A 16420-nucleotide genomic window follows, 5' to 3' on the forward strand; every position below is an offset into this window, starting at 1 on the left:
AACAGGCCAAACGAGCATATGAGTTGTGCCCTGAAAAATGGGGTTAAATGCATGTGTGGAAAGTGTCATCCCATATTAGCCTTTGCAACTGCTAATCAGGTACAAAACTTTCCGTCTAAACTGGATTTTTGCTAAGAAGAAATTTTATTTAAACAAATAAAGGTGGAAAGTGTCATCCCTTATTAGCCTGAACGGACTGCACTGACTTGGGATGAAACTTTACACACAATCATTAAACCCCCTTTTCACAGGGCAAGGCTAATATAGAAGCTGTATAGGGTTAATAATCCCCTCTCTCCCTATAGGTACTTCCTGGAGCGTTCACAGAGTGCACGTGTCACGCTGGCCAAGGCCATAGAGCTGTGTCCTGACCCTGATGAGGAGGAGGGGGAGGAGTTAACAGACGACCAGGAGCCAGGCGGGCACCATGACGACCCCCAGGGGTCAGCCGGAGGTCAGGAGGGAGAGACCCAGGGGGGCGGGGCTGCAGAGGAGGGGCAGGGGTTAACACAGGGCCTGACCCCTGGTACTGCCAAACTGGTGCAGAACAACCAGGTATGTAAGAGTGTAAGGATCTCTGACAGTTAGGGGAATATACAGGGTCTCAAGCATTTGTGGGGGCTATTCACTATTCATTCAGCTGTGTAGAAGAAAAATTTTACTTAATGCATGTGCGTTAAGTGTTGTCCAAGATTAGCCTGTGCAGTCTGCAGTCAGGGAGGACTCTTTGCTGTTATGGAATTTTTTCTTTAAAACTAAATCTGAAGTCTCTTCTTAATGAAAATCCAGTTAAGGCAGAAGGTGTTGTCCTTGATAAGCCTGTGCAGACTACACAGACTAATCTGGAATGACACCTAATGCTCATGCATTAAGCCCAGTTCATAAAGGGGCAGAAACAGTTGTGAGGGCTATTATTTATTAATTTTGGATATGGTACTAAAAGGACATCACAGGGTGTTGAGACCAAATCAGCCGGGTGTAGCGAACTGCTAATATGCTAAAAATCTTTCTTGTGTTGGCTGATAAAATGTATTTGAGATGATAATGTTACTGGCCTTACAAGTTACAGTCACTACATTTTCCTCATATCCATATGAGCAGTGCTTTGTGAAAAGGGGCTTTAATGCATGTGCGTAAGTTGTAGTTCCAGATTAGCCTGTGCAGTCTACACAGGCTAATCAGGGACGACATTTTCTGCCTTAACTGCATGTTTGCTAAGAAAAGACTTTTTTCACACGAAAAATATCATAAAAGCGGAAAGTGAAGTCCCTTATTATCGTGTCGGACTGCCCAGTCTAATCTGGAAAGACACTACGCACATGCATTAAACAGAGCTAGGTCTATATTGGAAAGACACTACGCACATGCATTAAACAGAGCTAGGTCTATATTGGAAAGACACTACGCACATGCATTAAACAGAGCTAGGTCTAATCTGGAAAGACACTACGCACATGCATTAAACAGAGCTAGGTCTAATCTGGAAAGACACTATGCACATGCATTAAACAGAGCTAGGTCTAATCTGGAAAGACACTACGCACATGCATTAAACAGAGCTAGGTCTAATCTGGAAAGACACTATGCACATGCATTAAACAGAGCTAGGTCTAATCTGGAAAGACACTACGCACATGCATTAAACAGAGCTAGGTCTATATTGGAAAGACACTACGCACATGCATTAAACAGAGCTAGGTCTAATCTGGAAAGACACTACGCACATGCATTAAACAGAGCTAGGTCTAATCTGGAAAGACACTACGCACATGCATTAAACAGAGCTAGGTCTATATTGGAAAGACACTACGCACATGCATTAAACAGAGCTAGGTCTATATTGGAAAGACACTACGCACATGCATTAAACAGAGCTAGGTCTAATCTGGAAAGACACTATGCACATGCATTAAACAGAGCTAGGTCTAATCTGGAAAGACACTACGCACATGCATTAAACAGAGCTAGGTCTATATTGGAAAGACACTATGCACATGCATTAAACAGAGCTAGGTCTAATCTGGAAAGACACTATGCACATGCATTAAACAGAGCAAGGCCTAATCTGGAAAGACACTACGCACATGCATTAAACAGAGCTAGGTCTAATCTGGAAAGACACTACGCACATGCATTAAACAGAGCTAGGTCTAATCTGGAAAGACACTACGCACATGCATTAAACAGAGCTAGGTCTAATCTGGAAAGACACTATGCACATGCATTAAACAGAGCAAGGCCTAATCTGGAAAGACACTACGCACATGCATTAAACAGAGCAAGGCCTAATCTGGAAAGACACTATGCACATGCATTAAACAGAGCTAGGTCTAATCTGGAAAGACACTATGCACATGCATTAAACAGAGCTAGGTCTATATTGGAAAGACACTACGCACATGCATTAAACAGAGCTAGGTCTAATCTGGAAAGACACTATGCACATGCATTAAACAGAGCAAGGCCTAATCTGGAAAGACACTACGCACATGCATTAAACAGAGCTAGGTCTAATCTGGAAAGACACTACGCACATGCATTAAACAGAGCTAGGTCTAATCTGGAAAGACACTACGCACATGCATTAAACAGAGCTAGGTCTAATCTGGAAAGACACTATGCACATGCATTAAACAGAGCTAGGTCTAATCTGGAAAGACACTACGCACATGCATTAAACAGAGCTAGGTCTAATCTGGAAAGACACTATGCACATGCATTAAACAGAGCAAGGCCTAATCTGGAAAGACACTACGCACATGCATTAAACAGAGCTAGGTCTATATTGGAAAGACACTACGCACATGCATTAAACAGAGCTAGGTCTAATCTGGAAAGACACTATGCACATGCATTAAACAGAGCAAGGCCTAATCTGGAAAGACACTACGCACATGCATTAAACAGAGCAAGGCCTAATCTGGAAAGACACTATGCACATGCATTAAACAGAGCTAGGTCTAATCTGGAAAGACACTACGCACATGCATTAAACAGAGCTAGGTCTAATCTGGAAAGACACTACGCACATGCATTAAACAGAGCTAGGTCTATATTGGAAAGACACTACGCACATGCATTAAACAGAGCTACGTCTATATTGGAAAGACACTACGCACATGCATTAAACAGAGCAAGGCCTAATCAGGAAAGACACTACGCACATGCATTAAACAGAGCTAGGTCTATATTGGAAAGACACTACGCACATGCATTAAACAGAGCTAGGTCTATATTGGAAAGACACTACGCACATGCATTAAACAGAGCTAGGTCTAATCTGGAAAGACACTACGCACATGCATTAAACAGAGCTAGGTCTATATTGGAAAGACACTACGCACATGCATTAAACAGAGCTAGGTCTATATTGGAAAGACACTACGCACATGCATTAAACAGAGCTAGGTCTATATTGGAAAGACACTACGCACATGCATTAAACAGAGCTAGGTCTAATCTGGAAAGACACTACGCACATGCATTAAACAGAGCTAGGTCTAATCTGGAAAGACACTATGCACATGCATTAAACAGAGCTAGGTCTAATCTGGAAAGACACTACGCACATGCATTAAACAGAGCTAGGTCTATATTGGAAAGACACTACGCACATGCATTAAACAGAGCTACGTCTATATTTTTGATCCTCGTTTGTACAGCACAGTATGTAGGTCTTCGATAAATCAAAACATTTTTTCTAGTGTCCTTTATCTACTGATGTCTCAATTATAGTTGAACCAACTAAGGTTTTACTTTATTTAAGAGTGCCATATATTTGTTTACCCCAACGAAGTTTGAAGGGTCTATACTTGAGTCACTTTGTAAGTTTTTCAGTCGGTCAGTTTGTCTGCATACAATGCTATAAGTTTGTGGAATGAACAACTTTAAAATTGTTCAAGCGATTAAATTAAAATTCACATACTAGTATATCATAACCATGAAGTCCAAGACACTGTTCATCCCCTCCCAAATCATCCATGCATTTCTTAGTTATATGCCCTTAAAACATATCTGAAAATGGTCACATTTGTAACAAAGCTTTTGTTAGTTGCTTCACTAAACATTTAATTTGAAATGTTCCGGAAAATGTACATTTACATATGTGGTATGCAAATTCAGTATCACAATTAAATACTTCTTGGTGCAGTTGACGCTAGAGAAGCAGGCGCCTGTAACCCCTAACAACCAGATCAACAACCCCCTGACAACCACTACTACCCCGCTCATGGTGGGGAGTGTGAGCGCCTCATCCAGTACTGAGCCCGTCCCATCCACTGTACAGCAGTCTGAAACACCGGGGGAGGTACCCAGGATAGATACGAAGGTAGAACTACTTTCAACCTAGTAATTTCAAAGACTTTGTGGATATTGTGTCCGCCTAGCGACCAGGGTTCATGAGTTTGATTCCCACTCTGGGCACGTTCTTTACATCTCTCAAAAGACAAAGTGCTGGTTCTACCCAGGAAACTGACTCGGGAAGTTATCAATAAGCCATAGGCTTTTTATGCAACGGAGCTTAAATAAATAGATATAAAAAGTTATTTTAGCATGAGTACATAAAAAGCTATTTCTGATGGAGATACATTGTAGTCTGTTTTTACTTAGAAGAAACAGTAGATTATGCCAGTGTCTATTAACCCTTTTCCAACTCAGAAGCAAAGTGAAAATGGCTTTTACAACCAGCATAAAACCAGAACAGCCTGCGAGTATCTCGTAGTCTGTTTAGGTTTTAAGCTGTTTGCTGCTCATCAGTATCTAAGGGTTGGAAATGAAGCCTTTAATTTAAAGCTTGAATTTAGTAAGAAAGGTCTTAAATTAAATTTAACTTTATAAGGGCCTGCAAATGCGTCAAAATACATATCTAAGTGGTAAAGGGTTAAAAGATGTGGAGCATTCTCTCTGATTGAGTAATAGGATGTTTGAGTGCCAGGTTGGACAATATAGTAATGCGATCTGTATATGGCAGAACCACATGGGTCTGTATTCTTATAGTTTAAAAAGGAAATGTTGAATTTTATAATAAAAAATATATAGTTTTCATTTTGAACTAGTAAAATCATAAATTTGTTGCGTATTTTCACATACTGCCGGCTAGCTCATTTGGTTGGGTGTTGCACTGCAATTCTAAGGATAGGGGGTTGTATTACCTGCCCAGTCCCATAACTTATGTAAGGGTAAGTCAGTAAATCCTTTCTACAGCCATTCTCCCCTGACATCTAAGTAAAGTAAAACAGTGGTAAGTTACTCTATAAGAGTCGTGCTCTGAGAAAACTGGGCATAATGCATGTGCGTAAAGTGTCGTCCCAGATTTGCCTGTGCAGTCTGCACAGGCTAATCAGGGACGCCACTTTCCGCCTAAATTGGATTTTTGCTAAAAAGAGACTACATTTGAATGAAAAATAAAAATAAAAGCGGAAATTGTCGTCCCTGATAAGCCTGTGCAGACTGCACAGGCTCATCTGGGACGACACTTTACGCACATGCATTAAGCCCAGTTTTCTCAGAACGTGGCTCATATTATAAATCAGTATGTGCACTTTGTACTGGTAATCTGCCAACTCAGACAAAGTGAGAGTCGGTTAATGGACTGTTAAGTTATGACCGAAACACTGTTGAAAATAGCAATAAATCCAGCTCAAACATGAGATTGCTGCTCTGTGTAAATAGGGTTTAATGCATGTGCGTGAAGTGTCAACCAGTTAAGCCTTTGTCACTTTCCGCTTTTGTGGAATTTTTTGTTAAAAAGAAGTCAATTCTAAATTAAAATCCAGTATAGCCTTTAGGCAAAAAATGTCAGAAGGCACAGGCTTATCTGGGTCACACTCACGCCTAAGGCTCCTTTTTCTCAGATCCATGTTCTTTTTTTTTTTTGTTAACAAGCCCACAGAGGAGGTGAAAGCTGAGGAACAAACATCCCCACAGGAAACCAGTGGTACGCCTGGCAAGTCGGGTACCAAGGACAAAGGGAAGCAAGTCTGAGATGGAGTTATTGCCCTTGATTGGGATAGCAACATGGGAGAAATAGTCAAGAAGACATTGGGAAGATGTGTAGCCGTTCAGCCATGGTTTGAAAGTGGAATTGGTTGGCTACAGTGTTTAAACAGTTATATATTTTACAAATATGATGTGTATAGTATTATTGCTTATGTGTATCTCTGCGTGTTTAAACACATGGAGGTTTCATTTTGACTTTGTTATCCAAAAGTGATTTATTCTGCAACATGTAAATACATGCAGTGCAGACTGGCAGGACACCTGTCATTTGTTGTTTCTGTTGCTTGTTTTGCTTCGCTTTGTCAATGTTTGAATTATATGAATTGTTAAACTTGTGTTTTTAACTTTGGTGCATGTTGGAATGAAGTTTAATTCATTTGTTACTCAGTTGATATTGTTGTTAGAGAGGGCACCTTTCATTGAGACTTTATCAACATTTACATTATTACTGGAGGAAGTCAGTGGAAAACATATTGCATGATTGATTAAATACTGGGTATGCACTTTGTTTTGTTTAGCAATGTTTTAAATTGTTTAAAATCCATGGAACATGCTCACGTCAGTATGGAGACATTATTTGAAGTAATATAAATCAAGTGATATACATTGAGGTTTGAGAGTAAACCAGGTGCATCAGATATAGAAATGTTACGTATATACAACAGCTTCATGTTGAGTCATATACGAGTCGCGCTCTGACTAAAGCTGGTTTAATGCATGTGCATAAAATGTCAGCCCAGATTAGTCATTTCTGATTTTATAAAAAAAAAATACAAAAGTCTCCTATCAAAAATCTAGTTTAGGCGGAAAGTGTCCTCACTGATTAGCCTGTGCAGATTGCACAGGCTAATTTGGAAGGACGCTATACGCTAATGCATTAAACCCCTTTTGACATATAGTTATAATTCACTAGCCAACAGGCCTTGATTTTTCTGAATTCTTAGGCCAGTTTTAACAGGATTAGCTAAAAATTGAATTTTAAAAATATTTTAAGCTTCAAAGGAGACATTTATTAAAAAAGGGTGACATACATTCTAGTTTGTACAAGATCATCAACTTTCTGTACAGTAATATGAATCAATTAAATAAACTACTTAGGCCAGTTATTCCGAAAGCATGCTTAAAAATTTGAAAGAAATTGGGCGCAGGTGTGTAGCGTTTGTTGTATCACAGAATTACATGTTTACTTGTTACATTGACAAGTGAAGTAAGTCTATAAGAACAATTGTTGCCGAGACGTGTTTTTTTCTTTGTTTTCGAGAGCTTCATACATTTGCTAATTATATGTCCATACAGCATGATCTACACTGTTTATACATGTATTCTGTAATTTACTTGTGTTAGCAAATGTTACATGGCATGTAATTTATACTCGAATATGTTTCTTAAAATGGATTTCACCACAATGTTTCTTGTTTCTACTGTTTATTAGTTCGCTTTCAAATGCAGAGTGTACATTTCTTGTGTGAACGTATTTTTACAATATCTGTGTACATATTATTGATTATTTATCAAGCTCTTAAAACACATATGAGCTTTTGTTAAAGATTATTCATGCCTGTTTCCTACACTTAGTATATGTTGTTGTTTGTATTGTTGAATTCTTTACTGGGCACACTTTGTCATATAAAATGCCTTTTATGCAGAGTTCAATTCTGTTTCTTTCTGTATGGTATCTAAACAAAAATATCGCAAGTTCTTGGATTAATTGAACAAAATTAAAGTGCGTAATGTTGAACTGTTAGATTTCAAAAATGCTAGTCGTTCTTTTATATTTGAGCATCCATTTGACCATTTTTAACTGAAAAAACATGTGTGATTATTGTGAAGTATGTCTAGTTAAAAAGTCATATTCAGTATTCGTCATTCGTTGGATTCAACCATTTCCTTACATTGAGCATAGAGTGAATGTTATGAATGACTCGTGCTTTACTTGTGAATGTATCCAGCATTTTACGTAAATAAGAACTTGCCAGCTTGTGTTTAATCACATTCCCTGCTTTTGTTGATGGAATATTTCCATTCATGGAATATCACAAACTGTACTACAGACTCTTTTGTTTAAGATGTGTTAAAACCTTTTAAATGCACGATATATGTAACGAGATTTCCTAAAAATAACAACTTATATTGAAGACAATGAGTCACCCAGTCCCTGCTGATGTGATGTACATATTGTAAGTAGTTGGAGTGCACGACTTGAAATACATCAGCAGGCCTTAGCCGTGTTGCATTGTCCTTATACTTGAAACTTGTTCCAGACACTTGTTCTTTAGTGGTTTTGTGCCCTCTTAAATACTATCACCACGTTAGGATCTTTGATCTTTGGTTGTTTAAAAACTGTATACAATATCTTGCAACTTGTACTTTCTATTAATAAATAAAAGTTATTGATCAGCATACCAGCATACATAATTGAAGTTGAAGATCCATGGTTTCTATTCACCTCGATACGACCTTTTTGTCACTGTATATGATTTAATTCCATGCAAGTTGCGTAATGTACTAAGTTGCAGACCCATATTGCAAAGCAGTCGTGAAATCTGGTGACAGGACCCATATTGCAAAGTGCTCATGAAATCTGGTGACATGACCCATATTTCAAAGGGTTTGTGAAATCTGGTGACAGGACCCATATTTCAAAGGGGTCATGAAATCTTGTGACAGGACCCATATTTCAAAGTGATCAGGATATTTGGTGACAGGACCCATATTGCAAAGCGGTCATAAAATAGGGTGACAGGAGTTCGAGAATGGATTACCTTGTGAGTATTGACCGTAGCTGAATCCTCTGACTCGGTGTTCTGTGAACACACTCTGTCATACTCTCTAGGACATGTTTATAATGCTGCCCATACAAGCTGTGTCGTGGCTTGAAAGCATTAATGGATATATGTACAAGAAGGACTATAAAAGTCACTATAGCTCTTAAGGGATGTCACTCTGTGGTTGATTCGTATACTTCTGTTTGATAGAAGAAATTTGTGATTGTTTGATACTTGTTGTTGCTTGATTTGTGATGTTTTATTAGCTGAAGGACTAAATTATTTTATAATGATTAAACTTTTCACAAAATCCCTGGTGAGTGGTGGTGTTTGGTTTACTTTATTGATAGTTTAACCTCGGTTGCCCTTTCAGTTTTGCGTGCATTACAAATAGAAATTGTTTCATTGAAAGGGATCATGGCCTTTTCTAGACATGACTTCTCCGGGTGTACATTCCGGCCGGGCTAGTTCTGGTGGTACAGGTCGGTATGGGTAGGGTGAATGGTTTTGATTTAGCTTAAGCGCAATATTAAGGGGGTTCTGCAATTTGTATTCCCCACCCTTTTTAAAATGTGGCACTCTTCCATTGTTATGCCCCATCCTATTAAAAAGAGTCGTATCTTTGGTCACTTTTTTATTTATATATGTTCGCATAAAAACAGGCACATACAATATGTTTTATTGGCTATTTATGATTATTTTATAGATTAACATACATAATTACTTGATGCTAGCATCAAATTATTTTTTAGCTCATCTATTTTTTGAAAAAAAAAAAGAGCTATTGTCATCACCTTGGCGTCAACGTCGGCGTCCGGTTAAGTTTTGCGTTTAGGTCCACTTTTCTCATAAAGTATCAATGCTATTGCATTCAAACTTGGTGCACTTACTTACTATCATGAGGGGACTGGGCAGGCAAAGTTAGATAACTCTAGTGTGCATTTTGACACAATTATGTGCCCTTTTTATACTTAGAAAATTGAAAATTTTGGTTAAGTTTTGTGTTTAGGTCCATTTTATTCCTTAAGTATCAAAGCTATTGCTTTCATACTTGCAATACTTACTATCATAAGGGGACTATGCAGGCAAAGTTATGTAACTCTGACTGGCATTTCAACAGAATTATGTGCCCTTTTTATACATTGAAAATTTGGTTAAGTTTTGTGTTTAGGTCCAATTTATTCCTAAAGTATCAAAGCTATTGCTTTCATACTTGCAACACTTACTAATTATCATAAGGGGACTGTGCAGGAAAAGTTGTGTAACTCTGACTGGCATTTTGATGGAATTATGGGCCCTTTATACTTAGAAAATTGAAAATTTGGTTAAGTTTTGTGTTTGGTCCACTTTACCCCTAAAGTATCATAGATATTGCTTTCATACTTGGGACACTCGCAAACTATCATAAGGGGACAGTAAAGGTCAAGTTGCATAACTCTGGTTGTCATTTTTACGGAATTATGGCTATTTTTTTACTTAGTAACTTTGACTATATGGTTAAATTTTGTGTTTGGATCCACTTTACTTCTAAAGTATCAAGGCTATTGCTTTCAAACTTCAAATACTTTCATGCTATCATGAGGGTACTGTACCTGGCAAGTTGAATTTTACCTTGACCTTTGAATGACCTTGACTCTCATGGTCAAATTATTAAATTTTGCTAAAATTGCCATAACTTCTTAATTTATGATTAGATTTGATTGATACTTTGACAAAACAACCCTTACCCCCACCCCACCCCGATTCCCCCCCCCCCCCCCCCCCCCAAAAAAAAAATTTTTAATTTTTTTTTTAAAGATCATCTTATGAATGACCACCACACCCTGACACTATAACCCCCCAACCCCCCCCCCCCCCCCCCCCCAAATTTTAAACATGGTTAAAAAATACAAATATTTTTTTGTATTATTTTATTTTTGAAATACTGTCCAACCATCCCACCCAAGAATCCTCCCCCCCCCCCCCCCCCAAAAAAAAAATGCATTTTTTTCATTTTGGGAAGAAAATGTAATAAATTACCACACCCCCACACTATACACACCCCCTCCACTCCACCCCTCCATCCTTTGTGATTGAAATTGAGATAGGTCCCTTCACCTTTAAAAACAAAAATAGATGAGCGGTCTGCACCCACAAGGCGGTGCTCTTTTTTTTATAATATTACAACTTATATGGTTGTCCTTTCAACTCTGATCTACCTGTGCATTGTGAAATATTTCTTCTGTTTATATTTTTGGCCAAACAACATTACATTACTGTATGACTTTGACATCATTTCGTGTGTTTAAGTTTATATTGATACTACTGAGGGACAAAACATAAATGAAAACAAAAACAGTTACATGTTTATAAGGTATATTTTATTTCAATATTTCTACATAAAATAATAAGAAATATAAATAAATTACTCTAGACACCTGTCATGTCACTTTTAGCATTGACAGAGAATATTTTGAACTAAAAACGGTGTGTTAATTTCAAAAAAAAAAATTGGAACAGAATAGAACATTTCCAGAATTTAGCCACATTATGGAAAAATGGGGTTTAATGCATGTGCGTAACGTGTTGTGCCATATTAAGCATTCAGTCAGAACAGGCTCATCAGGGTCGCCACTTTCTGCTTGATTGGAATGTTGAGTTGAAAGTAAGTGTGTTCCAAACTAAAATCCGGTTTAAGGGGAAAGTGTTGTCCTTGATAAGCACTGTTTTCGCAGAATGCGCTCACGTGTGAAGCATTAGACCAGGGCTGTTGAATCAGCATCTCCAATAATCTAGTCACATATGCATGCCACATTTATTATTTCAGGATTCTTACACTGTCATGTCAAGTGCTGATTTAAGTTTTTTTAAAACACTGATGAAACATTCTCATTTTAACCTCAATTTGTACATGTATCAACTGTACATTGCCTGGAATATGTGTCCCAACAGTCATGGTTTTTGTCCCAACAGTCACGGCTGTTTAAAGTGCCTCTATTTCTGCTTTAAAATCACCCTAAATATAAGCATGCATGTCATTGTCTGGATTGAACAGCCATTGAGAGAATAAGACTGGACTTTGACCTTTCAGGTTTATCGATTCATCATACTAACTATAGAAACTTTTTGTCCCAACAGCCACGGCTGATTTACTATACACAGATCACAAAATGTTAATGGACCCCAAATGAAATACTCTGTGGTCCACATGATTCCCAAACCTCTGTTGTTATTATGTGTGTTACATTGTAGTGCAAAATATGCATAAATACACACAAAATAATGGTCTTAATGCAATGGAACTTGTCCAAAAAGTCACATTTATATATTTAATTAATTCTTAAAAATATTTACACTAAACCGTTAAATATTTCAACAGAAATTATTTTTTCTCACTACTTTGGTTTTCATCTTGCATAAAATAATGAAAAATATAGATCTACTAGGTACATTTGATTAAATACTGAATTATATAATGGCAATAAATTAAGTAGGAAGTGCAACATAATATTGCGTTTTTATACTTATTTTTCAAAACATAAAATACAAGATTAGTTTCCTTGCCAGCCAAATAAAACAGTATATTGTGTAAATGTATAAAAGAGCAAGAATTCTCCTCCATTACACTAATAACTAATACTTCATATGTTACTTCTCATTTTTGTACCAACAGTCACGGTTTTAGTGATTTAATTCGTGACATCATATCTCAAAAACTACCCAAGATAAGTTGGTCAAATTTTGAACATTGATTTTAATGCCATGGTATCAAATGATAAACATGTTTGTGTACAAAATAGTCCTTGATTCTTCTTTAAATAAAACTGACCATGTTCAAGACTCTTTTTACACTACCTTTAGACCCTTATTATGCCCCCCTTCGAAGAAGAGGGGTTATATTGCTTTGCTCATGTCGGTCGGTCTGTCGGTAGGTCCATCCACCAGGTGGTTTCCGGATGATAACTCAACAACGCTTGGGCCTAGGATCTTGAAACCTCATAGGTACATTGATCATGACTCGCAGATGACCCCTATTGATTTTGAGGTCACTAGGTCAAGGTCACGGTGACCCAAAATAGTAAAATGGTTTCCGGATGATAACTCAAAACCGCTTAGGCCTAGGATAATGAAACTTGATAGGTAGATTGATCATGACTCGCAGATGACCCCTATTGATTTTCAGGTCACTAGGTCAAAGGTCAAGGTCACGATGATCCGAAATAGTAAAATGGTTTCCGGATTATAACTCAAGAACGCTTAGGCCTAGGATCATGAAACTTGATAGGTAGATTGATCATTACTCGCAGATGACCCCTATTGATTTTCAGGTCACTAGGTCAAAGGTCAAGGTCACAGTGATTCGAAATAGTAAAATGGTTTCCGGATGATTACTCAAGAACGCTTAGGCCTAGGATCGTGAAACTTGATAGGTAGATTGATCATGACTCGCAGATGACCCCTATTGATTTTCAGATCACTAGGTCAAAGGTCAAGGTCACGGTGACCCGAAATAGTAAAATGGTTTCCGGATGATAACTCAAGAACGCTTAGGCCTAGGATCATGAAACTTGATAGGTAGATTGACCATGATTCGCAGATGACCCCTATTGATTTTCAGGTCAAAGGTCAAGGTCACGGTGACCCGAAATAGTAAAATGGTTTCCAGATGATAACTCAAGAACGCTTATGCCTAGGATCATGAAACTTGATAGGTAGATTGATCATGAATCGCAGATGACCCCTATTCATTTTCAGGTCACAAGTTCAAAGGTCAAGGTCATGGTGACCTGAAATAGTAAAATGGTTTCCGGATTATAACTTAAGAACGCTTATGCCTAGGATCATGAAACTTGATAGGTAGTTTGATCATGACTGGCAGATGACCCCTATTTATTTTCAGGTCACTAGGTCAAAGGTCAATGTCACAGTGACCCGAAATAGTAAAATGGTTTCCGGATGATAACTCAAGAGGGCTCAGGCCTAGGATTATGAAACTTCATAGGTACATTGATCATGACTGGCAGATGACCCCTATTGATTTTCAGGTCAAAGGTCAAGGTCACGGTGACCAGAAATAGTAAAATGGTTTCTGGATGATAACTCAAGAATGCTTATGCCTAGGATCATGAAACTTGATAGGAAGATTGATCATGACTCGCAGATGACCCTATTGATTTTGAGGTCACTCAGTCAAAGGTCAAGGTCACGGTGACCCGAAATAGTAAAATGGTTTCTGGATGATAACTCAAGAACGCTTATGCCTAGGATCATGAAACTTGATAGGTACATTGATCATGACTCGCAGATGACCCCTATTGATTTTCAGGTCACTATGTCAAAGGTCAAGGTCACAGTGATTCGAAATAGTAAAATGGTTTCCGGATGATAACTCAAGAACGCTTAGGCCTAGGATCGTGAAACTTGATAGGTAGATTGATCATGACTCGCAGATGACCCCTATTGATTTTCAGATCACTAGGTCAAAGGTCAAGGTCACGGTGACCCGAAATAGTAAAATGGTTTCCGGATGATAACTCAATAACGCTTAGGCCTAGGATCGTGAAACTTGATAGGTAGATTGACCATGATTCGCAGATGACCCCTATTGATTTTCAGGTCAAAGGTCAAGGTCACGGTGACCCGAAATAGTAAAATGGTTTCCAGATGATAACTCAAGAACGCTTATGCCTAGGATCATGAAACTTGATAGGTAGATTGATCATGAATCGCAGATGACCCCTATTCATTTTCAGGTCACAAGTTCAAAGGTCAAGGTCATGGTGACCCGAAATAGTAAAATGGTTTCCGGATTATAACTCAAGAACGCTTATGCCTAGGATCATGAAACTTGATAGGTAGTTTGATCATGACTGGCAGATGACCCCTATTTATTTTCAGGTCACTAGGTCAAAGGTCAATGTCACAGTGACCCGAAATAGTAAAATGGTTTCCGGATGATAACTCAAGAGCGCTCAGGCCTAGGATTATGAAACTTCATAGGTACATTGATCATGACTGGCAGATGACCCCTATTGATTTTCAGGTCCAAGGTCACGGTGACCCGAAATAGTAAAATGGTTTCTGGATGATAACTCAAGAATGCTTATGCCTAGGATCATGAAACTTGATAGGAAGATTGATCATGACTCGCAGATGACCCTATTGATTTTGAGGTCACTCAGTCAAAGGTCAAGGTCACGGTGACCCGAAATAGTAAAATGGTTTCCGGATGATAACTCAAGAACGCTTATGCCTAGGATCATGAAACTTGATAGGTACATTGATCATGACTCGCAGATGACCCCTATTGATTTTCAGGTCACTAGGTCAAAGGTGAAGGTCACAGTGACCCGAAATAGTATAATGGTTTCCCGATGATAACCCAAGAAAGCTTATGGCTAGGATCATGAAACTTCATAAGTACATTGATCATGACTAGCAGATGACCCCTATTGATTTTCAGGTCACTAGGTCAAAGGTCAAGTTCACAGTGACAAAAAACATATTGTCAAAATGGCTGTCACTACAACTGAGAGCCCATATGGGGGGTATGCATGTTTTACAAAGAGCCCTTGTTAAATTCCATGTATTAAACATTTATTTTAACAAGACTCGCTGCCAAATTACAATTTTATTTTTTATCATTAAAATTATTTTTAAGAAGCTAACTCGACAAATTTCACATGGTTAAGACATTTAAAAAGGAAATTTTTGCATTGTAATTCATATACAATGTATTTGAATTATAAATAACAACTATTATTATATACAGAATGTCAATATACTATTTATGTTAAGATTTCCATGCTATTTCAGTATTTAAATTACTTTATGAACTATAAAATATAATTATTATTATTTTAAGATCTTGTTGATACAAGAATTCATGTGCTGGTGTATCTTGGCATTGTAATTTCGAAACAAAGAAAACGCAGCTTATCTTCGTGTTAATATATTCCTGCAGGCTTAAATTTGGGGCTGAATTTCGGCCCCATAACACTTGTGTGTGTGGGGGGGTGTCTTTCCGCGTCTGAAGCTGTAAGTCTTATGTGAGGACCTGAGTGAACTCATCCCTAACTTGCTTTCTGGACTCCCAAAAATGAGGACGAATTTTAAATTCAATCTGCAAATTTCAGCTGAAACAAATTTCAATTTGGTGTGGTCTTTTATTGTGAGGGGAAGCTGGAGTACCCGGAAGAAACCCCTCTTGTCTGGTACGGTGACCACCAACCAAACTTGCATGCCTCCGGGAATGTGGATTGAACTTTGGTTGCCTCAGTGAGAAGCATGCCAATAACCCTTAGAAAAAATATAGATTGTTCCCCAAATTGGACCCCATAATTCTCCTCAGAAAGCTATGACCAATCTTGGCTTAATTTTGTATAATTAAATGTGTAGGTACATCAAATAAACTTCAAGGGGAATCTGGCCTAAGATATTTAAGATGTTGAATCTACAAAATAATAGCCTGGCTTTGCAAATAAACGCATATTTATCAAAAGATAAACTTGAAAATGACTATTGATAAAACATTTTTAGTCCTCTTAAAACTTATGTATGCTTTATGAACTATTAATACCTCGATCTTAGCCTTCTGTGTCTGCGGAAATATGTATGACGCAGTTCATTTCAATTGCATACATAATGGAAAGGGTGTCAGACAATTCACCCCCAAGACA

The 16420-nt window shown here is 38.0% G+C and overlaps 1 protein-coding gene and 1 long non-coding RNA gene across 2 annotated transcripts in view; both read left to right on the forward strand.

Moving 5' to 3' along the window:
• The window catches only part of LOC127833289 (probable ubiquitin carboxyl-terminal hydrolase FAF-X), a 105868-nt gene extending 99328 nt beyond the window's left edge, over positions 1-6540 (forward strand). Inside the window, exons 59-61 of the mRNA XM_052358462.1 lie at positions 306-555; positions 4151-4327; positions 5884-6540. Coding sequence (XP_052214422.1) covers positions 306-555; positions 4151-4327; positions 5884-5982 — 526 coding nt within the window. The 3' untranslated portion in view covers positions 5983-6540. The remainder of the gene's footprint in view (positions 1-305; positions 556-4150; positions 4328-5883) is intronic.
• Positions 1582-2613, forward strand: LOC127833316 (uncharacterized). The gene is made up of 4 exons (XR_008027342.1): positions 1582-1653; positions 1879-1923; positions 2284-2328; positions 2554-2613. It is a non-coding gene; the product is annotated as an uncharacterized LOC127833316 (long non-coding RNA).
• Positions 6541-16420: the final 9880 nt, after the last annotated feature.

This window comes from Dreissena polymorpha, chromosome 6, assembly GCF_020536995.1.
Source record: "Dreissena polymorpha isolate Duluth1 chromosome 6, UMN_Dpol_1.0, whole genome shotgun sequence".
Lineage (NCBI taxonomy): Eukaryota > Metazoa > Mollusca > Bivalvia > Myida > Dreissenidae > Dreissena > Dreissena polymorpha.